The sequence below is a fragment of the Meles meles genome, chromosome X (assembly GCF_922984935.1).
Source record: "Meles meles chromosome X, mMelMel3.1 paternal haplotype, whole genome shotgun sequence".
In the NCBI taxonomy this organism is placed as follows: domain Eukaryota; kingdom Metazoa; phylum Chordata; class Mammalia; order Carnivora; family Mustelidae; genus Meles; species Meles meles.
In genome coordinates, this window is record NC_060087.1 from 105,839,035 (window position 1) to 105,861,457 (window position 22,423).

Sequence of the window (22,423 nt, forward strand, 5' to 3'; positions counted from 1 at the left end):
AGGGAAGCAGGCTCGCTGCTGAGCAGAGAGCCCGATGCGGGACTCGATCCCAGGACCCTGAGATCATGACCTGAGCCGAAGGCAGCGGCTTAACCCACTGAGCCACCCAGGCACCCCTCCATTTTTTTTTTAAACATAGGCTCCACACCCATCCAGCAACCAGCCCAACACAGAGCTTGAACTCCCCACCCTGAGATCAAGACCTGAGCTGAGATCAAGATTTGGATGCTTCACTGACTGAGCCACCCAGGAGCCCTGGGGCTACCTTTTAATTAGAGAACAAATTAAATGTGAACTCAACAAAGGGACAAAAGTCAACTAAAAGGCACAAGTGATTCAGTCTGTCTCACTGGCCAGTGAACTATTCTTTGGAAGGCACTAGGGCTTCTTTTGATAGATGATACATCAGTCACGTCTTATTTCTGTCCATTGCAGACACCGGCAGTCTCACAGTTTTCTTTGTTTTTAAAGAGATTGCCAACTCGGTTTCTGGAGCAAAGAGAACATACCTGGAGTTTCCTTCACATGATTCTTTGCTCAGGAAAGTTTGTTGAAATAGTTAATTCAGAAAAGAGAAAAAATATAATTTCTTCATCGGTGTCAAAGAGGCTGTATGAAGAGCTAAAATGTAAGTTTTTAATAGGCTCTTTTGCTATTGTATGGGCAGCCTAAAGGTAAAGTCTTAGAGACTCAGATGCTACTGTCTACAGGCAGTTATATAGAGCTCAGTGGCCAAACTATGGTGCTAATGAAGTTATGAGTTCAAACCCATGCACGTTCCTAGGGAGTGTTGGCTACTACACTAGCCACCATGTATGACCTGTGGAAGGGTTAGTGCAAACCCATCCTCATTCCTCGAAAAACAAATCAGCCTATAATCTAATAATCAGTGGTATCTTTTTTTTATATATATATGAAGGTCATTATTACATGCATTGCCCCTGTAAACATATCACCAAATATTTGGATTCAGGGAACATTGTGCCAGGTTTAGTACTTTGTGGACATGAGCCATAAGATTTTGCAGATCATTCTTATTACCAAAATTGAAGAGGAAAGAACCACTCTATAAGATTCAGATGTTCCTAGTATAGAGTATAGATTATAAATTTGATCTATTTCTTCAGCAGACAAGGGGTGGATAGAACAGAGAACTCTCTTCTTTACCCTGGTTTCCAAGGGAAATTCTGCTTTATCTCCTAGGCATTTCCAACTTGGCAAGTTCCCCAGCAACTGCCTCTGGGAAGTTGTATTAATAGTTTTATAATGACATACAACCACTGGCACACCTCCCCCACCCCAAAACTTTGGGGAGTCTGTCAAAAAGGCCTGACATTATTGCGTACAAATAGTGAAATTGTCATGTGAGCTATAAGCTCCTATGACTTCTGAAAGAACTTCTAGGGGTTAACGTGCACTGATTACCCTTGAATCCTCAAGGGAAAGCATTTTTTCAGTTTTCTCAGGAATTAATTCAGGACTTGTAAATTCAGTTGAATGGACAGATTTGGGAAATAAGAGATGCCATTTTAGGACATCAGAAATTGAGATGGTAGGTGGAAATCATTCTCTCTTACTGTTCTCTGCTACTGATTTTGCCCTGTAGGGGCTGTTTGACAAATGGTTCCAGGGATGGGATTAAAATCCTTGTCTATTTCCACCAGACAGGAGCCCAGAGGCTCCCATTAAGGGTGCTGTTGGAGACTCACTGTACACACAAAGGACTATTACCAATGAAGCCCCACTGCCATCATTTGCTCAGACTGATTACTTGTGAAGATTAGTCCTCAAATGTATACTTACTAAAACTTCACTGATTATCCCAACAAAATTAGAATTCCGTATCCTCTAAGAGGCTCTTCTCCAGAGCTGAGATACATTAACACACAATTTTATAATTTTGTACCTATTTTACCTCAGTATGAGCTTTCATAATAATAAGGATACCTTTTCAAGAGCATGAACAAATACGCTCAAATGAGGAGAAAGCTAAGCCATTATCCTGACTTCAGTTTGCAGGAGTACCTGGTGGAGTGTGGGGTTGGGGGACGTTTTTAACAGAAAAGCTGCTTATCCTTATAGGTACATTTTGTTGTTGTTTTTACTTCTACAGAGCAGAACAGCCAGAATAGACTCCTGTAGGTCTCTTTACCATGATCGGTAATTTAGGGCCATTTTCAATATTCTTATTCAGAAACTCAAAACTAATTTATTTTCCCGACATACTTACCTTTTCCAAGTAGGTATAGCTCCAAATTTTGCCATCAGCCCAAGTTCTCGAAATTATTTTTCCACTCTGGTCATATTCCATTTTTTCATTCCACGTCCCTCTCTGAATAAACGTCACCAATCCCGAAGGTGAATATGTGATGTTCACTTCATTATATCTGCTTACAGGAGACCACAGAATAGGTCGTCCAGTCTGGTCATAAAGAATTCGAAGGGTGAATTTCCGGTGGTCATCATAGATCTTTCCCGTGCGAGTTATATGATCAAAATCTATGGAGAGCAGGTTTCGGTTATGGGCCTACAAAACAGATACGAGACACATTTTTAGCACTGTTTTGTTTCCTCTCATCAAGTGCATTCACAATCCTGACGTCGGCCACTTAAATCCACCTGGAGCTAAAGACAAAAGAAGATGTTGGGGGTGGGGAGGAGGGAAGTCCAGTTACCGCAGGTTTTTCAGGTAGAGCACAGTAAACCAGGTACGCTTTTATGCAAATTTAGGTCCTCGCCTTTTCCACTGATTGGAGTTTCCAGACACTTAGAGCCATCCTCCCTTTTCTGGTGCAGAGAGGAAGACACCCTTGCAAATGGAGTTTTCCCTTACAAACATAGACGCCTCTTACAAAAGGGTAAACTTCTACTCAGTTTTCAGAGCTTCTGTGTCTGCTGTTTCTTAAAATCAGCCCAGGGGTGCCTGCGTGGCTCAGGCGGCTAAGCGGCTCACTTTTGGCTTTGACTCAGGTCATGATCTTGCGATCATGATCTGGAGCTGGTGGGATCAAGCTCTGGTGGAGCGCTCCAGGCCCTGAGCATAGAGCTTGTTGGGAGTTCTCCCTCCACCTCTGCCCCACCACCCCCGGAACTGCGCTTGCACACAAATGTGCACTCACTCTCAGGGAAAAAAAAATCAGCCTAAAATAATTTTCATGCCAAAAAGGCATATTTTAGGGTGGCAAATTCTGTTCTCCTTCAAACAAAAAACCAGAGACTTTGAAATGGGTCAACAGCAGTGACCTGGGAGTCAGGAGCCATTTCATTAGCTGCTTGTCTGTGCACCAGTCGTTTCTTTTATCCGGGGCTTAGTTTTCTTAACTGTGAAATGGGAGTGATATTATCACTTCATACCACAGAGTTGTGCTAAGAATTATATAAGATTACATATACAGGTACCTGGTGAAATGTAAAAATAATACTGGTAATTGTTATTTTTAAAATATGATGATTACTTTTCTCATTTGGGTTAGGCTTTTCAGTGGGTCCATGTGTCAGATTCCGAGGTGATTATAGTTTGGGGTACTAGATCTATATCTGTAGAAATTGTCAACAGGATCTGGAACAGAATGTTAAATATTTGGCTAATGAGGAAGGGAGAAAAAAACCAACATTAGGTGTTGACTACATTAATCATAGTTGAACTAAACTGATTCACTCGCTACTCAGCTAAACTTTATGTTCATTTTTAATTTTTGTGGTCAAGGATCCTTTTAAATATCTTAAAGCTCCATACTGTGTCCCCAGAAAAATGCACATAAACACATACATGTACACTATAAATAAAATCTCCAGGGGGCTCTGAAACCCAATCGTGAAACCTCTAGGGGTCTCAAGAGTTCAATTTTAAAACCTTGGTACAAAACAGCTTTTTAAAAACTTTTTATTGAAAAATTTTTATTCTTTAAACTGAGATAAAATTGACATATAACTTTATATTAGTTTCAGGTGTACAACACAAAGATTCAATATTTGTATATATTGTGAAATGATCACCACATTAAGTCTCGTTAACATCCTTCACCACACGTTACAATTTGTTTTCTTGTGATGAGAACTTTTAACTCTTGATGAGAACTACTCTCTCAGTGGCACCTGGGTGGCTCAGTTGGTTAAGTGTCTGCCTTCAGCTCTGGTCGTGATCCCAGAGTCCCATGTCGGCTCCCTGCACAGCGGGGAGTCTGCTTCTCCCTCTGCCCTTCAGTCACCATGCTGCCCGTTATATCCCCAGGGCTTCTGAATAATCTTTTTTTTTTTTTTTAAGATTTCATTTATTTACTTGCCAGAGACAGAGGGCAGGACAGAGAGTGAGAGGGAGAGAGTACAAGCAGGGGGAGCAGCAGGCAGAGGGAGCAGCAGGCTCTCTGCTGAGCAAGGAGCCCAACATGGGACTCCATCCCAGCACCCTGGGATCATGACCTGAGCTGAAGGCATTAACCGACCAAGCTATCCAGGTGTTCCCCCAGGACTTCTTTATTTCATAACTGAAAGTTTACACTTTTGACCAGCATCATCTATTTCCCTCATTGCCCCCCGCCCCCTGCCCCACAAACACCAACCTATTCTCTGTACCTGAATTCAGTTTTTTTTTTTTAATGATTCCACATAAAAGATCCAGACAGAATTTTTTATCTTAGTAGCCAGACAACTGTGAACGGGAGCAGGATATGCCACCCATAACATGCCACTTTGGCATGTGTGTTATTGTGAGCTGAGGTCAGTCAAGACCCAGCAGCCTCAAGAAAAACTTTCACCTCTTCCTTAACCACCTAAAAGAATTTAGATAGGGGGCCTGGGTCAGGAAGAGAGCTATTACCTGAGATTTCTTTGTATTTGAATGACCTATCTGTACGGCAGAACAAACATCTAATTACCAAACATCTGCTCTTATTCTTGTCCAGTGAATTATCCTCCTCCCCTTTGAAGTCCCAGGCCCCTCTCCCATTCCTTAGTTCAGGATGGTATATAAGCCTCATATTGCCTTGACTGTCTTTGAGCCTCTTGTGTTTTTGTGGAGCCTTCATAAGTACAAAATTAAATTTGTTTTTCTCTCATTAATCTGTCTCACATAAATTTTATTAGACCAACCAAAGAACCTAGAAAGGAAGATGGCAAAAGTTTTCCACTCCTACAACTGCAAAGCCCACATTCTCATTTCAAAGTCCAGTCTACCCTTGCTCACATTGGTTTTCAAAATAATTTCTTCAAACACCGCTCTCCATCATAAAAGTGATGTTTTCCCATCGCAGAAAAATTGGAAAAAAAAAGAATATAAAAAGAAAATAATTACCTGTAATCTCACTCTCCAATGTTAATCACTGTTAATACTTGTCTGCTTTCCATTCATCTCTCTTTTAAGCATAATCTGTTCGTACATTCCCCAAATACAAGGATTGTATTTAAAACTTCTATGTCCTGTTTAGCTAATGTTTTATCTTGAACATTCCTTGTATTATTAAATATGCTTAAAATGTGGATTTTAATGGTTGCATAGTATCTTCTTACATGATAACTATTTATTCTTTCTCCTATTGTTGGAAGTTAGAGTTTTTATTTTCCATTATTTTTTCATATTTCATATTTTGTTGAACATATTTGTAAATAAATATTTCCTTAATAGAGAACTCAAGAAATGAAATTACCAGGTGAAGTGATAAGAACATTTCAAAGGCTCCTGATTCAACATGAGTCATTAGTTTATAGTGCACGAAGCTTCTACAAATTTATACTCCCCTTAACTAGTGGGTGGAGGGGAAATCCATCTAATTCCATCTTTACCAGCATCAAGTAAGTATTAGCATTGTTAGTAAACTTTTCTCAATATGAGAGTGGGAAAAAGGTATGCTACTGTGGTTTAAATTTGCATTTGTTTGATAACTAGTGAGGTTGAACCTTTTTTTTGTAATGCAGTGTTTTTTTTTTTTAAAGATTTTATTTATTTGACAGAGAGAGAGATTGCAATAGGCAGAGAGGCAGGCAGAGAGAGAGGGAGAAGCAGGCTCCCCGCTGAGCAGAGAGCCCGATGCTGGGCTGGATCCCAGGACCTTGAAATCATGACCTGAGTCAAAGGCAGAGGATTAACCCACTGAGGCCCCCAGGCACCCGAGGTTGAACCTTTTTTAATGTCTATTGGTGACATGTATGTCTCCTATGAATTGTCTGCTCATGAGGTTTTTTTCATTTTTCTACTGGGGTATGGCACTTTGCTTTAAAAAAAAAATCTCTTTTTGGGGCGCCTGGGTGGCTCAGTGGATTAAGCCGCTGCCTTCGGCTCAGGTCATGATCTCAGGGTCCTGGGATCGAGCCCTGCATCAGGCTCTCTGCTCCACAGGGAGCCTGCTTCCTCCTCTCTCTCTGCCTGCTTGTGATCTCTCTCTCCGTCAAATAAATAAATAAAATCTTAAAAAAAAAAAATTCCGTGGGATATAAAAAAAAAATCTCTTTTGGCTCAGTTTCTTCATTAGCTAGCTAATAATATTTGTCCCTAATTTTGATCTTCTGCAAAAAAAAAAAATGATGTATCAAATGTTCCACACCATGAATTCTATGCAGAAGACTACAGATTAGATACTTAAATTATTTGAAAGGAAATGCTGTCAGTTTCAGGGATAGGTTTAATTCAGGGACTAGAGACATACACAGATTGGGAATCATGACTCTTTAAACCATCTGTAGCCAATGTGTGCAGTGTTGTAGTGCATAAAGATATAGTAACCTGCTGTTATTACCTAAAAAGTGATAGTGAAGCACATATTTTCTGTCTTTTGATACGCAGGGCTTGGAAACCTATACGTAACCAGGTGCTCTTTCTTCAACTACCTTTCCTGTGGTTTTATAGGCACATATCTCCAACTGTAATAACGCTCATTTACAACAGCTGTAAAATATCCATGTACTCCCAGAGACGGTTGTAACTGTTACAATTTATGTTATAATGATAGTTAAAGAGCCAAAGTAACAAGTGATTTCCAGTTCAACTAAATCTGTGGTTTTATTTGTCTGATAGATTAAGTTTACTACTCAAGAACACATTTCTTAATAAAGTCATTACAGTTACACAAGCAGGGATCACTGTTAAGTGGTACAAAGCGAGCAGAGGACGACAGCCTAATGTTCTCTCTCTGCTTGTCAGTTCGTTGGCAACCATGCTTCTCTTTTTCTGAATAATGTACTCTGAACTGAATTCGCAGGACAGTCAGCTGGTGTCCCAGGGATTGCTTTTTGGTGTGGGAAACTCCACCTCCCACATTGGCATCGGGTCAAGGAACCCAAAAGAGAAGTTACTATAAAATTCGGCTAAGAGCTGAAAGGCAGTGAAGGAGTAAAAGATGCAACAGTGTCCCCCTTAATCTCCTGTGGAAACTACGTGTGAGAAGGCTGGGAAGGAGTATGCTTGTTCAGGTGGGCTCTCCCATCCTCATCCTTGAGTGCTTCTGTGCTCCAGCCGTTATGGCAGGCATCCAAACTTAAGCTGATTGCCTGTGATTGTTGGGGTCATAAGCAAGGTTGAGAAAGCTCACATTTGCTCGAAAGACAATAATCTCCTTTGACCTAAGTGTGGGCCATCAATCTTTATTTCCACTTGCATGGGAGCAGAATTTGCCACCCCCAAATATGCTTCTTTGACATATGGATTATCTTAGGCTGATTATTATTTTTTTAAAGATTTTTATTTATTTGTTTGACAGACAGAGACCACCAGTAGACAGAGAGGTAGGCAGAGAGAGAGGAGGAAGCAGGCTCCCCACTGAGTAGAGAGCCCAACGTGGGGCTCGATCCCAGGACCCTGAGATCATGACTTGAGCTGAAAGCAGAGGTTTTAACCCACTTAGCCACCCAGGCACCCCTAGGCTGATTATTTTTAAGAAACAGCCACAGGAGAAGCTCTTGAAAAACTGTGAAGTTACCCATTTGCATTTATAAGGGAATTTCCATTTGTAAGGGTGTCTCTCTGTACCAGAAAGTGGGGAATCACTAAATCTGTAGAAACTTTTAGCAACTAGGAGGTGAGGATTTAAAATAGCACAACAGCTGCATCTTTGTTTATTGTCACTTTCCTGGTAACTTCCTGTAACTGACTCCCCATCTCCAACATCTTTTGTCTTTAATTGGAGATTAATTGGAGATCCAATTGGAGATCCAATTGGAGATTGGAGATTGGTATTGGCTTTAGTTATTTGGGGATCTACTCAGTTTTCCTGGGTCTCTCGTGTACACAGGAGGTATACATGTTGTTAAACTTACGCTGTTTTTCTCCTCTTAATCTGTTTTATGTCAGTTTAATTATGACACCAGCCAAAGAACTTAGAAGGGTAGAAGGAAACTGTTTTTTTTTTTGCCCCAACACATTCTTCCTCCAAACAGTCTACACCAATTCTCATGCTGGAAAAGAGGGGCCATAGAAAGGGGTGAAATTTGGTAATAGCCCCAAGTTAAAAGGGGTCTCTTCGGACAGGTTGCACATTGAACAAACCTCTGAGTTTGGCAACTGATGATCCATATGTATGTTGCGATCAGAAAGCTGGATTTGGTAAAAATTTTTCATGGGGGAGGAAGTATCTATGCTTTAACTCATCCTTTGGTTTCCCTTCTATTTTTTTTTCAGCTTTGCTAAGGAGAAGTAAGGAGAAAGTCTTGCTTTTTGATCATACTTGAACCAGAAAAGAAAGAGGGAAGCAAGTGCCCTAAGGAGCCACAGGTTGTGTTTCTAACAGAAATCAAAGTGCTTTGAAAGAGTAGGTATGGGCAGAATCTCCAAAGAAAACTGCCCTTTGTCTCCACTCAGAGCCTTTGTCTCTCCTTCCTAGGAATTTGTGTTTTAATTGCTTAAGAGAAAGTCCTTTCAACCCTTCCAGTTCAATACTCATTCAATTAGTAGGATAAAAATATATTAAGTTGCTTGCTGATATTTGGCTGATTTTGGCCTACAAAAAGGGCAATTTGCTATGGCTCAACTGAATATATTTATATATCTTAATTTTATATCATATAAATATATAATTATATCTATAAAAACACATACACAAAATGTGTTGAATTCTAAGTAAAGTATGATTATGGCAGTTGATTCTTTTTTTTAAATATTTATTTATTTATTTTAGACACAGAAAGAGTGCTTGGGCATGAGCCTGGTGGGGGGTGCAGAGAGAAAAAAATCCTCAAGCAGACTCCCTGCTGAGCATAGAGGCTGACTCAGGGCTCCATCTCAGGACTCTGAGATGATGACCTGAGCTGAAATCAAGAGCTGGCCACCTAACTGACTGAGCCATCCAGGTGCCCCATGATTTCTTCTACAAAGAAGAGAAGGCTGAATTTTCAAGGATGCTGTCTAGCATTTCAGCTCAAAGTGCAACTGAATTAACCTGTTAACTTTTGCTGAACAAGTCAGAAGGTGAGTAAGTGAGATGGGCCAAAAAATCACTTCGCAGTTTGGGAGATGTACTGTATTTAATTTCCATGAATTCATGAGAATGGATAGAAAAGTACCAGTTGATTTTAAATTAGTACATGCTACTCTACACTCAATGGTTTTAAGGTAATTAGTACTTGATTTTTAGAAATCAATCAGTACGATGCTACAGGTTTTATTTTTTATTGATAATTATTAGGTTGAAAAAACCCAATTTAGGCTTCCTTTATTTCACAGATTTGCCAATAAATGAACAGGGCGTGTATTTCATGTTAGCATCAGCTGCTATTACCCCATCGGGAATTTCCTTTTACCTCTTTTCTTTTTTTACTGCCAAGACATTCTCCTTACCTTGCAGCCTACAAAATCTTACTGCCAGTAGGGATCTGGGGACATGGGCTATTGAGTTGACCTGACTGGGTTCAAATTCTGCTATCACCACATACTAGCTGTGTGTGACCTGTCTGTACCTCCTCCTTCCTTCCTTCCTTACATCCTTCCTTCCTTCATTCCTTCCGTTCTTTCTCCCTTCCTTTCTTCCTCCCTCCCTCCCTCTCTCCCTTCTTTCCTTTCTTTCTCTTTCTTTCTTTCTTTCGAGGAGGTTGCAGAGGGAGAGGGAGAGAGAGACTCTTAAGCAGGCTTCATGCCTAGAGCTGAGTCCAGTGTGGTGCTTGACATGGGCTCAATCTCACAACCCTGAGATCATGACCTGAGCTGAAACCAAGCATTGGGCGCTTAACCGACTGAGCCACCCAGGTGCCCTGTCTCTATGCCTCTCTCTTAATCTTTAAAATGAGAATGATAACAATAGAAGCCACCTGATAAAGTATTATGAGTACTAAGTGAGTTAACATATGGCATTACACATAGTAAGAGCTCAGTGAATGTTAGCTGCTGTAATTATGATCAGTTGTGAAAATGCTACTAATGATGGAGATTCACAGCCCATGTCCCTCATTTCATAGATGGGAAAAGTGGTGCAAGATTATAGGCATACCAGTTCTTCCTCAAAATCTTGTTCATTCCACTCACCTGACTTCTGCCATATCATTTACCTTGGATGCTTTTTGCATTATATTAATTTGCTCTTGTTGAAATACTTTCCTGTTGGTGAATTCATTTGTGTAACTGTAACAACAGACACTTGAAATTTTTTATACCAAATCATTAATGTTTATATGCATGTGGAATAATATGTGAAATAATACTTTGTTTCTAGTTATCTTAGTGGAGTTGATTCAAGATTAACAAATAGAGTAGCTTCTATGATTCCAAGAATCTCCTGACCCCGAAAAACCAACTCTGCCCAGTTGCCTGGATGCCTGAAATCTCCTGTCTCCTGGTGACTCCTTAGGGGTAGACCCACTGTTACTTGGGGCTGAGAAACACAGATATATTTTTTAAATAGATTCATCTATCTGCAAGCAGCCTCCTTATCTAAATTTTCACAAAATAAATCCTCCAGCCAAACCTGGGGAGAAAGAAGTTAAAATAGCGTGAAGCAGATGTGAACTCCAACTCCCAGCAGCCTGCAGCTGAGTGCTCTGTCAGCAAAGGCATTTTCTGAGAATGGAGGGAGATGCTAGAACACTTTTGGCTGCCTCCCCAATTCCCCATCATTTGTCAGCCTGGGACTCTTTGTTGTATCTGGGCTTGTTTGCCCTTTCAGAGCTCAGATCACGTATAAACATGTTTGCTGAAAAACCAATCTACCCCGTTCTCAGTTATCTTTGAGTGGAGAGGGGACAAAAATCAATTGTGAGGTTTTAGATTAGTCTTTGCTTCATTTTGCTTGTAAACACATAATCACCTTACTTGATTTTATGACTTTGGTTTGAAGTGCTAAGCTTTCTGGATTTTTTTTTTTCTTTTCATAAAGGAGGCTGCAGGGCAGGGCTTTTGCTGTAACCTCACATTTCAGTCTGTGAAATCTTGTGAAAAACTCTGGGATCCAGTGCCGGGTTATATCTCCTAGAATGGTTTTATTATCCGTGGAGGTGGCAAGGTGCAAGCTGGGTGAAGTTCCTAAACTGGTTTGGTGTGGGTGAGTGTCCAATTCTTTCCCAATGGCTTCCACTGTGATCTAATCTTTAATTTCGCCATTGTCCGGGGAAATGCATTTATGGGGACAGGCTGATGCAGCAGACACCGATACATGGAATGGATGTAAAAGTACTTTGCAAGGAAGATGATTCAGACACACCTCAGGTTGGGGGGAAATGGATTTTTAAAATAAAGGAAATCTCAGGATGTTAGTGTGACTTATTTCACTTAATGGAGCTGGTGAAGGACAGCCCAGAGGTAACAAATCCCTTGCCTGCCCAGGCTGAGCAGAACATCATGTTTTTCAGCAGTCTGCCTTGCTCACCTTGAAGGGGACCCTGTGTGCAAAACCGCCACCAGTCATCGGAGAAGAGCAACGCTTGTTGCTTGATCTCCAAGAGAAATCTATCCTTCTCTGCGTTTTCTTTGAGCTAGAAGATCTAGGGTTGATGTGATAGGTAGCTTTTTGCAATGCCCATCATCTTACCCAATGGGCCTTTAAATGAATCTGTCATTTTGTGCCTGAACAATTAGTGTTTTATGACCTGATGCTCAAGCACATTTAAAAATCCCAATCACACTTTGGTTTTTCAAAGAGGAGTCCTATTTCCTATGGTACAGCAGGGGTTTCTATGTTGTGGGAGTCTCTGGACCTGGGATTCTGTCTCAAGAGCCCTGGTACCCCTCCCTGCCCTTGTTCTGGAATGGCTGCTCCACCAGGAGAGATAAATGATTCAGTCCGAGGCCTTGAGGTACTTGAGGGCATAGGAGAGGCTTATTCTTTACACATATGCTTACAAATGGGTCCCTGTCTATCTGGCCCAGGAAGAGAGAACGTTACATCTTGCCCCTTGAAAAGCTACCAGAAATGAAGGGGCACCGTCTCTGCAATAGTAAACTCAGCGGGGAAAAAGGATTTTGCCTTGTCAAAATCAGGTTCACACCTATGTCAGGGGAGCATATCCCTCCATTAAATCAGACTTCCCTAATCTGGGGAAACTGAGGCATCAGTGTAAACAAAGTGCATAAGGATGGGGAGAGAAGGTAAGAATCAGCCAGTTAAACAGCTTTCCTTCTGTGGGCTCTTCCCCACCTTCTCTGCCTGGAGGCCAGCCAGTTGTCCTGTTCCACCCACACTTGCCAGTACATTAGAGTCGATTATTTGTCTCTTTTTGTCAGCATTGAAATGAGGAGTCAGGCCTTGCCAAGGTGGCTCCACTGAGTGGGGCAATGATTTATAGATTAATTATTTTAAGGAACAAGGCAGCACAGCATCATGTAGTGGAAAGAGTGCTGCGCTCTGTGAAGACCTGCATTTGAGGGCTGACTCTGATCCTTAATAGCTGTTTGACTTTGGGCAAATCACTTAACCTCTCTGGGCCTTAGTCTCCTTATCTGTAAGTTGGGAATAACAACAATTGATGGTTGTGGTGATCAATTTTAGTATATGTGCTGCTGAAGCGAGCACTGATTGTGGTGATCGAATAAAATCCTGACTGTGAAAGCATTTTGTTAACTCTAAGGCACTAAACATATTGAGGATTGCTGTTAGGTTTCTAGGGACATGCATGGTAACACCACTCAGCTGAGAAGGGGCTCCATTCTGTCGCACGACCTCAGGAAGTACTCTGGAAGTCACATAGAAGAGATGGTCCTGAATTTGTTGCCTTTATAACCTGTTTCACAAATCTGCTCAACTATACCACAGGAAGGGGAATGGGTCAATTCTTTTTTTAAAATTTTGTTTTCTCTTTGTGTATTTTTATTTATTTATTTATTTATTTGAGAGAAAGAGAGAGAGAATGAGATAGGGAGAGAGCAGGAGAGGGGAGAGGGTCAGAGGGAGACGCAGACTCCCAACTGAGGAGGGAGCCTGATGCGGGACTCCATCCCAGGACTCCAGGATCATGACCCAGGCTGAACGCAGTTGCCCAATCAACTGAGCCATCCAGGCTCCCCAAAAATGAGTCAATTATAAATAGAATTAACTAAATAACACTTCACTCCTTATAGTAAAGATCCCCCAAATGTTTTATGGCCATTAGTTTTTCAACATTAAGAACACTTTGGGATATGAGGTATAAATTATAGTTTAGCATTTCTCCATTATCTGTGCACATGGAAGGGAGAAAATGGTGGGTTAGCTTAGAAAGTAGAAAATCCCAAAGTCACGTAGTACAGGATGGGTTATCCTAAAGAATGGGAAAACCCAAAGGCACATAGTATATGATATGGTTAGTAATGTTTTATTGAGGCTATAAACTGGGGGAGGCACTAAGAGATCATTTATTTGATACAATTATTCTATGGTGAATCCATGAGGTTGATAAGCCATTTGCTCTAGTGTGATATTTTCATTTCACAGATGAAGAAAATAAAGGCATTTCTTTTCCTTCTTTTTAATTAAGTAGGCTCCACAAGCAGCATGGAGCCTAATACAGGGCTTGAACTCACAACCCTGAGACGGAGACCTGAGCCGAGATCAAGAGTCAGATGCTTAACAGACTGAGCCACCTAGGTGCCCCAATAAATGCATTTCTTAAGCCAGGTCAACTAACTTCCCCATTTGGGCTCTACCGAGGAGATCCCATTTCTAAAATTCTGACAGAAACCCTCATTGCCTCCCACACAGAGAGGTGTGTGTGACTATGTGCACTGGTTTTACTTCTCAGTTCAGTGGCCCGTCAGTGGGCCCATCTATGTTCTGATAGAGATTGCTGATAGAATCAAAACATGCAAATTGACTTGCACAGGTAGACAACTTTTAGTGGCATTATGAAGGCCACTGAAGTCTGTGTCTATGGGCCACCAACAGAAATGATTGAAAAAGAGTACTGTCATGCATTATTTTGTCCATATCATGCCTTTGGACTCGTTGGACTGTTTCATGCTGGGACTGGTTGGTTGTCTCTCGTTGTATTTCCACAGCCTAAAGGTTACCACATTTTCACTGCGAGCAAATTTGTACCGTGAGTGAGAAAATGCAAGCATCCCAGGTCTCTCAGCTTGACACAGGTGCTTAAAGCTGGCCTGGCCTCAATTGTGAGTGATTGTTTCCCTCGAGCTGGCAGTTGCTCTGGGGCTGATATTGAATGTTCCTATATTTGGAAAGTTGGTCATATCATCCGAACATTGGTTAATGCTTAATAAGGGACAGGTAGACACAGTGCTGCGGTGATTGTAGGCTTTGTGTGCTGCAGAAAGACAGGTTTGACAGAGATCTCTGGCTAACTGCAGTGAATTGTGCTTGGTGAGGACTTGAACCCCCTCTTCCCCAAAACCTTTAATTTCCTCTGGGCAGCTCTCAGAGCACCACTAGTCCACTCTCAGTACTGGTCATTTACCCTTCTGGCCTTTAGTAATGTATTCACGGGAATGATATCATTCACTCACTGACTTTTCCTTTTTAATTTGCCTTTGTCCAAATGTTGCCTTATGTCTTGCATCCTTGCATGTGCGCCTGCCTGGTCTTTCCACACGAAGAATGAACTACTCCCAAAGCAGGGAGCTGGGTCAAGGTAGTGAACCCGGTAACATCTCCCAGGCATGCTGTGAGGGATTCTGGAGGGCCTCCTGACTCAACACATTTCTCCACCCAGACTTTCTTGGTGCCTGAAATTGCTACTATTAGAGCACTTTAGCTGGCTAATGACAAAGAAAGCTCCTATTAGAATGTTCATTTAAGGATACTGAACCATTATCAGCCATTAGCACCCTCTCTTGAATTAGTATATCATATAAGCTAGTCAGTCACCTAGAAAAGCTTAGTTGCAATGGGACTTTGGATTAGGGCAGCTTTGTGGTTTTCAAACATAAAACAGAAGTTCTGTATCTTGCATCTGGTCAAGCCTTACCCTCAGTCTCCTTTCAAAAGCTGAAATGTTGCCTTTGTTTTGCTCCTTGCGCTGCCGCCACTCGATGAGGTTTGCATTGTGCTCTCCGGGCAGGGAGATGTTGCATTTGCCCAGGGTGGGGTTGACTGCCCCGGCCAAGATGTGGGGCTCTGAGCTGAGGCTGATCTCCATCCCGCTGGCAAAGGTCACACGTAGGGAGCCGTCCGGACTCACTCGATAGGTACTCTGGGTGTTTTCTGTAGGCAGAGGAGCAAAGCAGGACGAGGGGAAAAAAGGGAAGCGCAGGAGGCAGAGGAGAGACAAGTTTAGATTCCGGAGGCAAGTGTGGGGAAGGATGAGCAGGTGGGTTGCTGCGGACCCAAATGCCTTCTGGGCTAGACCACCACTCTCACAGCCGCATGCTCTCTAGGTCCGTTTGTGTCTTGTTATTTGCATAGCTGGGCTATCTTGTTTCTTGGATAAAAGATTCCTGTCTAATACTGGAGGCTGTTTCTGGCTTGTCTTTTTCATTTTTAAAGAACTCCCTCATGAAATCCTTCTCTGACTTGGTGGGTTGGCCTCCTCAGTTTGATATGCTGGGAGCTAGAAGGAGAAGAGGCCGAAGTTCAGCTTGGCATCCTGGGGATGCCATGCCTGGGGACGCGGCATGGTTGCCACACCCTGCAAAATGGTTACACTGAAAAATGTTGCTCCTCATCCTGTTAGAGTGAACCTGAACTCTGGGCAGTTCTGTGTCTGGCTCCACAACCTAACAAGAGTCCTTAATGACTGGGCAGAGAGAAAACAATTTCTCTGTGTCCATGTCCTTCCAGCCTCTGAGACATTTCTTCCAAATGCAACCTTCCTTCGCTCCCTCCATCCCTCCCTTCCTTCCTTTCTGTGTTCTTCTCTCCCTCTCCTTCCCTCGATCCCCCCCCTTCATTTTTTTTCCATTCATACTCTTCTCACTGACTAGAACGAGACTTTAATTCTCTCGTTTCACTTATATTCTTCCTCGGTATGCATCCCAATTCATCCCTGTTATTCACCCACGTCAGCATTGATTTAGAATGCTCATCTCAGACGGGGCACAGACTTCATTTCTTTAATATAACCCAATCAGAGCCTAAAAGAGCTTTACAAACAGCTGGGTGCTGGGAAATGACTTGAAGGGAGAGCAGATTTGGCAGGGATTGAACCTCACGGCTCCCATAGACATGTGGTCCAATGTTGCTACGTAAACTTTGTGAACGGTGTGATTTTATTTGGGTTTCAGCCCCCATAGCTGGAAAATAAGGAGAAGAAGCCATCTTCTCAGCCAGAGTGAATTCTATTTATTAACGGTGGGCAGAGGTTTGATGGTAGAAATTAAGAACAGTACCTTTACGGTCAGGTGAAGTGGGAAGTATACTTACCTTGTTTTAAAATATATATGGTACTAGTTGCTGTCAAGTTGGTTGACATGAGGACATTTTCACGGTTGGAAGTATCTAGTTCCACTTTTGTCAGCTTCTCCAGGTCACTGTGGAAGCTGCTGACCTCTCCGGTGGGAAACGTTGCATTGGTCAGCTGTCCCTCGGGGTCATACCTGAGGAATGTAACAAATCCCAACTTTGAAGCCTCTTGGCAGTGATAACAGGCCTTTGCAAATAAAAATCACTTGGCAGCTAATACAGTTTAACTTTGAGTGATAACAAGTATTATTAACCTTGTTCAATAAGAAGAAAAAGGTCAGAGAGATGATTAATCAAACGAAGGTATTTCTTGCAGCTTCTGAATTCTTGATGACTTCCTTGAGCTGTGCTGTTTTACAGAAAAAATATATCTGGTAATGAATCACCAGGGTGGAAAACTGATTTATGAATCATGTCCTGCTGTGTGTAATGTTGCAGGGAGGCCTCCCTTTGCAATTTGGGTCGATCCCACTAGATGTGATGGATAACAAATACCAGCAGAGGGTGCTGTTTGCAAAGGAACGGGAGGCACAACCTGCCCCCAACGTCTGGAAGGGCAATAAACTGATTTTGCATTGTGATAGGAAAATTATATTTGCTGCTGTTTAAGTTGCCAAATTTGAAATGAATGAATCATTCTTCCAACAAAATGAACAAGCACAGAGGATAATGGAAACATGTTCATTAAAACATTCTGGAGCCCTCTGATCTCAGTGTCAGTTAATTTTTTTAAAAAAATCTTTCTATAATATAGTGCATAATGTGTTGTAATTTGCCAGTATGAGTAAGAGACAAAAAAAAATAATTACCTGGGATAATAGGCAATAACCTATATCCGGAAATATAGTCTAGTGAGTTTACTTTATAAAAAAAAATCAGAATGATTGGCAATCTCACTGTCCTCCAAATGGAAACTGCTTCCCTGAAGGCTTTTGATGTGGAGCTGTTCTTTTATTGTCAATAGAACCATGAAAAATAAACACTTCATTAAAAGTAAAGACATGCACTTGGAAACCCATTACTGTTTTCTTTTCAAGTTGCAAATTACAAAATATTTAAGCACTTTTATTTGCTTTTAAAATGTTAAACAATTATATTCTTTTTACCCAAAGTGAGCAGAATACAGCCTGGACACAAAGGCGAAACTAGCTCTACTACTTCCTCCTCTGACAATTACGCAAAATGGCATAGTGATTTAGTGTTAGTTCACTAGGTTTTAAAGAACTCAGCCTGGGTAGTTGCTCAAGTTTTAAAACCCAGACCAGTGTTTGGTAAGCGTTGGCAAAGGGGCTGTACCTGATTTTATCTGATAGAACTGAACTTGGGGCTACAGTCACATATGCAAATGAAAACAATCCAATAGGTCAGTTGATATCACAGATATGCCAAGCCCAATTATTTAATCGGAGGCATCCTTTGTTTAAGCGGGTATTCTTCAAAATGGGTGTTGGTGTGTTGCTGCTATGCAGCCCAGGCCTCATTATCAAGGAAAAGCTGAAGGGTGCTGTTTGTGCCTGGGGTTAATGGCAGAATCCAGGCCCCTGCTCATTCCCTTTGCCCATGGCCTGTTCTGGGTCTCTGGCTGCAAAATGCAGAGCCCTGATGAGAAAAGGCCGTGGAAGGGCTGGAATGCCCAGCATAGCCTCAACCTTGTCTGCCTGGTCTTCCTTCCAGGAGAGGAAAACAATGTCTACCTTTAATTTCCCCAAGATACCAAGTTGCTTTTCCCTGTAGGGAGGTGTTTCTAGGCAGCAGATAGAAGGAAGCTGCCTTCCTCACCAGCGAGACTGGGGTCCCAACAGCCTAGACTCGGCTGGCAGTTCCTCTCTGTTTCACATCCACCAACAGCAACTCGGCCCCATTGGATTACCTTTCCTGATTTCTAAGGGGTTTCCTTTAAACTTGGCAAGGTCACTCATCCTCATTCCTCAGGAAATCTGGCCTAAGATGCTAGGCATGCAAGTTCCCAATGGGCTTTCCAGGTTGGGGGCAGTTTCTTTCTTTTTCAGCCACATAGCCTCTTGTTTTAATGCAAGATTTCATCTAAAGGTGAAGGCAGTGGTTGTGTCCACTCCTCAGGGCAAGATGACAAGATCAGATGCCTTTTGAGCCATCTATGAGCAGAGGTACCAGGGCCAAAAATTCAAATGAAACTTAGCAGTGGCCTGTGGATAAATCTGGTTTCCTAAAACCCCGTCCTTCAAACACTTTTTAAGCTCAGTCGCTGGTGCTGTTTGTCTGCAATTACACATTTAAAAGCTGATTCCCAAGAGCACAGCCATGTTCCTACATATTCTGTTCCCATCCCCACTTCCCAAATTGACAGGAGTACATTTGGAAAGGAAAGATTTATAGTCCTGGATAAGACTGTAATTTCCTGGAGAGATTTAGTTGGGAGGTAGCTGCATGATCCTTTTTGATGAGGGAGATAACGGTTTTGGGGGTCAGCCCAGTTGCTGGGTAGTTGGAAAGTTATAGTGCCTGATTTCCTTTCTGTGGCTGGACATACATCCTTTTTGAAAGTGTGTATTTAACTTTAACTCTATCATAAACAAAGCACTCTACCTGGAGGGCATAACGCTAAGGGAAATATGTCAGACGATGACAAATAGTGTATGATCTCACTTGTAGGATCTAAGACAAAAAAACCCTACACATACCAAACTCAGAAAAGATCAGATTTGTGGTTACCAGAGGTGGGGTGGGGGGTGGCTGGGGGAGTTGAAGGAAGGTAGTCAAAAGACACAAAGTTCTAGTTATAAGAGAAATGGGTACTGGGGAGGTAATGTGTGACATGATGACTATAGCTAACACTGATGTACTACCATACATAGGAGACTTGGTAAGAGAGTAGACCCTAAAATTCTCATCAGAGGGAATAAACCATTTCTCTCTATATATTTTTGTATCTATGAGATGATGGATGTTAACTAAGCTTGTTTTGGTCATCATTTCTCAGTCTTATATATAAGTAATTAGGCTGTACACCTTAAACTTCTACAATGTAATGTGTCAATTATATCTTAATAAAAACGAAGGGAACCCCCCCAAATATCCCTAAAGCCCTTTACCCAATACACTCACAGACCCCAATTCTGCCAGTCAGTCATAGTGATCACATTTGGTGGTATCTTCAGTGTCGTGTCTCTGTCCTTTGTATGGCCCTAGGTCTAAACATATAGGCCCACCTCTCTTTTGTGGTGTCATTTCTAAAGGAAGAGTGACAGGCAGAAATACTCATCATTGGTAATTCCCACAACTTGGGAAAGATTGCTCAAATGTGGCGAAGAAATAAAGGGAGCCTTTGATTTCCTATGGCTTGCTTGAATTTTTTTTCTCTCCATCACAGGGGAATGCATGTTTCCAGACTGAATGTCAAAGATACAAGTTTAATCAAAACCTCTTATGCTGTGTGTTTCCCTTTGGTGCCTGCATCCTTTGGTGCAGAGTACAAGCCAATATGCTGCAACTGATCCCCTCAGGCCACAACATGGTAGCAAGCCCCTCCTTTCCAAGGCTGGGAGTAGCAATCGCTTAACCAGGCCTGCAAATTCTGGCTGGTGAATTGTGTGATCAGGCAATGACTCTTGCCTTCATAGTCATTAGAAGCAGGTGTGGTAAGAGGAAATTTGCCGTCATATTGTCCCTTCCTGTCCTGATTTTACAGAATTTCACTATGAGGGTCTCACAGGACACTGATCGGTGAAGTATTGAGTATAACTATTGTTTTGCTCAGCACCTCAAAGGCTGCGTGCATTTGTGTCTGTGTGTGTTTGTGTGCATGCGTACATGCAGACATGCCCCACTGGAGAAAAGAAAACATTTATATAGGAAGTTCAGAATTCATTCTTGTCCTTGAGGAGCATAATGTTTAGTTGGGGGTAGGGTGATATTTGCACATTATTTACAATACATGTGGTCTGATATTTTCTCAAAAGGGACAGTCCGTCCTTTTCCCTTGAGGATAATTTAAGCCAGGGCTAAACCATGCAGAGTAAAAACTAGAAGCCCTCCACCTTTGCTTTTAAGAAAATATTAATGATTATAGAAGGAAAATTCATTACTTACTTTTTAAAGGGAAACAGACCCTCTTTACCCTCTCCTGACAGAAACCTGATCAACCTAATAAACATTCTGTAGGAAATACTGGATTCCCCTTCCTCACCAATAACTTCATTTGGCTTCCTTTGATTTGACTCTAAGTCCATAATGCCGTCCTATCTCCACTTGTCCTTTATTCAATAAATAGCAGTCTCGTGCTAGGTACCGGAGATATAGTGCCGAATGAAATGCAAAGTCTAGTGGGGCAGATAAGATATTCACACAAGTCACTCTAATGCCAGAATATTGCCATGTTCTTCCATAAACAAGCTGTCAAAGCTCAGAGGGGACAGAAGTCATTTTCAACTGTGCCGAGCAGAAAAGAAGGAAGAGAAAAGGTGGTATTTGAATTCTAGTAGGTAGGTAGAGCTCAGTCCCTGGATAGGTAAAGATGGGGGTGGAGAAGAGGGCATTACAAAGACAGGTGATGGCATAAAGAAAAGCATGCAGGTGGATGGGATGTCCATGAGAAGAACGGGGTTGCTGGGGCACAAGGTTCCTCTAGTAGGGTAGTGGGTGATAAAGTCGAGAGGCATGTTGCAACCAGAGCATAGGGGACCTGGGGTACTGGGCTCTGGAGGAAAGCAGGGAGGCAGTGGAGAATGCAGAGGTACAGAAGATTTTGCAAGGAGAGAACAGTACGATGAAAGCAGTACCTTGGGGGCAGCAAATCTTGGAAAGGGTTATGTGGACAAGCGGGACCTGTAGGAAGGCTGCAGCCTTCATTTGTGTTAGAAGATGGGGGCTTCTTGCCTTTATTCAATGTATTGTGATTGCCTATCATTGGGACTTGTCTTCCTTACTAGGCTGTAACTCATACCCATAGAAGGACGGCCGGACCCCCAGGTCTCATTCATGCCTGTATTCTTGGTATCTGCTACAGAGGAGATTCTCACTACGCCTACTTGTTGCATGAGTGAAATAAGATGATTTCTGTGGAAATGGAAGAGATGGGTGGATCTGACATCCAATGTGCTAAGAGGGGAGACAGAGCCAGCGATCGTGGTGTTGGGAGGCTAGGCTCAGCTTCCGTACATATCCTGTGTGCTGCAGCTAATCTTCCCTACCAGCCCCAGGAAGCTTTTTCTGCCTCTCTTCCTTCTGTTCACTCCCTGTGTCGATTGCAGTTGTCCCCAGCATGACCCATGGTGGTTCTGTCTGTCCATTCTTGATCTTTGTCAAGGGCATAAAGCACACACATGGAGAGGCGACTGAGCAGAGGTGTCGAGAGTCTTTGTCTCTGGAGACCCAAAGGAACAGTTGACAATTCTCTGTTCTTGCTTAACTGAAATCCTTTGCCTGCCTGGAGGTGGGGGGCTGGACTGCATGGTGCCTTAGCTCCCTCTCTACTCTGAGATTCTAGAAAACACTGGAAACATATTGATATGTTTGGATGGGTTATATAACCAGTTCTTACATGGGAATTGTGTCCTATGCCCAGGCAAATATCTCACCCAGAGACATGGCTTGTTTACCTTGACCCTACCTCTTGTACTAATCTTACCAGGGAGGAGGGAGAATCCTTCATTAGCCATCGTCCATAAAACGGAGCATTTATAAAATAGCCTAGGAGGTGCTCAGCC

At 42.2% G+C, this 22,423-nt stretch overlaps 1 protein-coding gene across 1 annotated transcript in view; it reads right to left on the reverse strand.

The window, feature by feature from the left end:
- The window catches only part of TENM1 (teneurin transmembrane protein 1), an 811,134-nt gene that overhangs the window by 14,156 nt on the left and 774,555 nt on the right, over nucleotides 1-22,423 (reverse strand). Inside the window, exons 29-31 of the mRNA XM_045995540.1 lie at nucleotides 16,701-16,873; nucleotides 15,307-15,542; nucleotides 2,231-2,527 (exon numbers count right to left, since the gene is read on the reverse strand). Of these exons, the coding sequence (XP_045851496.1) occupies nucleotides 2,231-2,527; nucleotides 15,307-15,542; nucleotides 16,701-16,873 (706 nt within the window). The remainder of the gene's footprint in view (nucleotides 1-2,230; nucleotides 2,528-15,306; nucleotides 15,543-16,700; nucleotides 16,874-22,423) is intronic.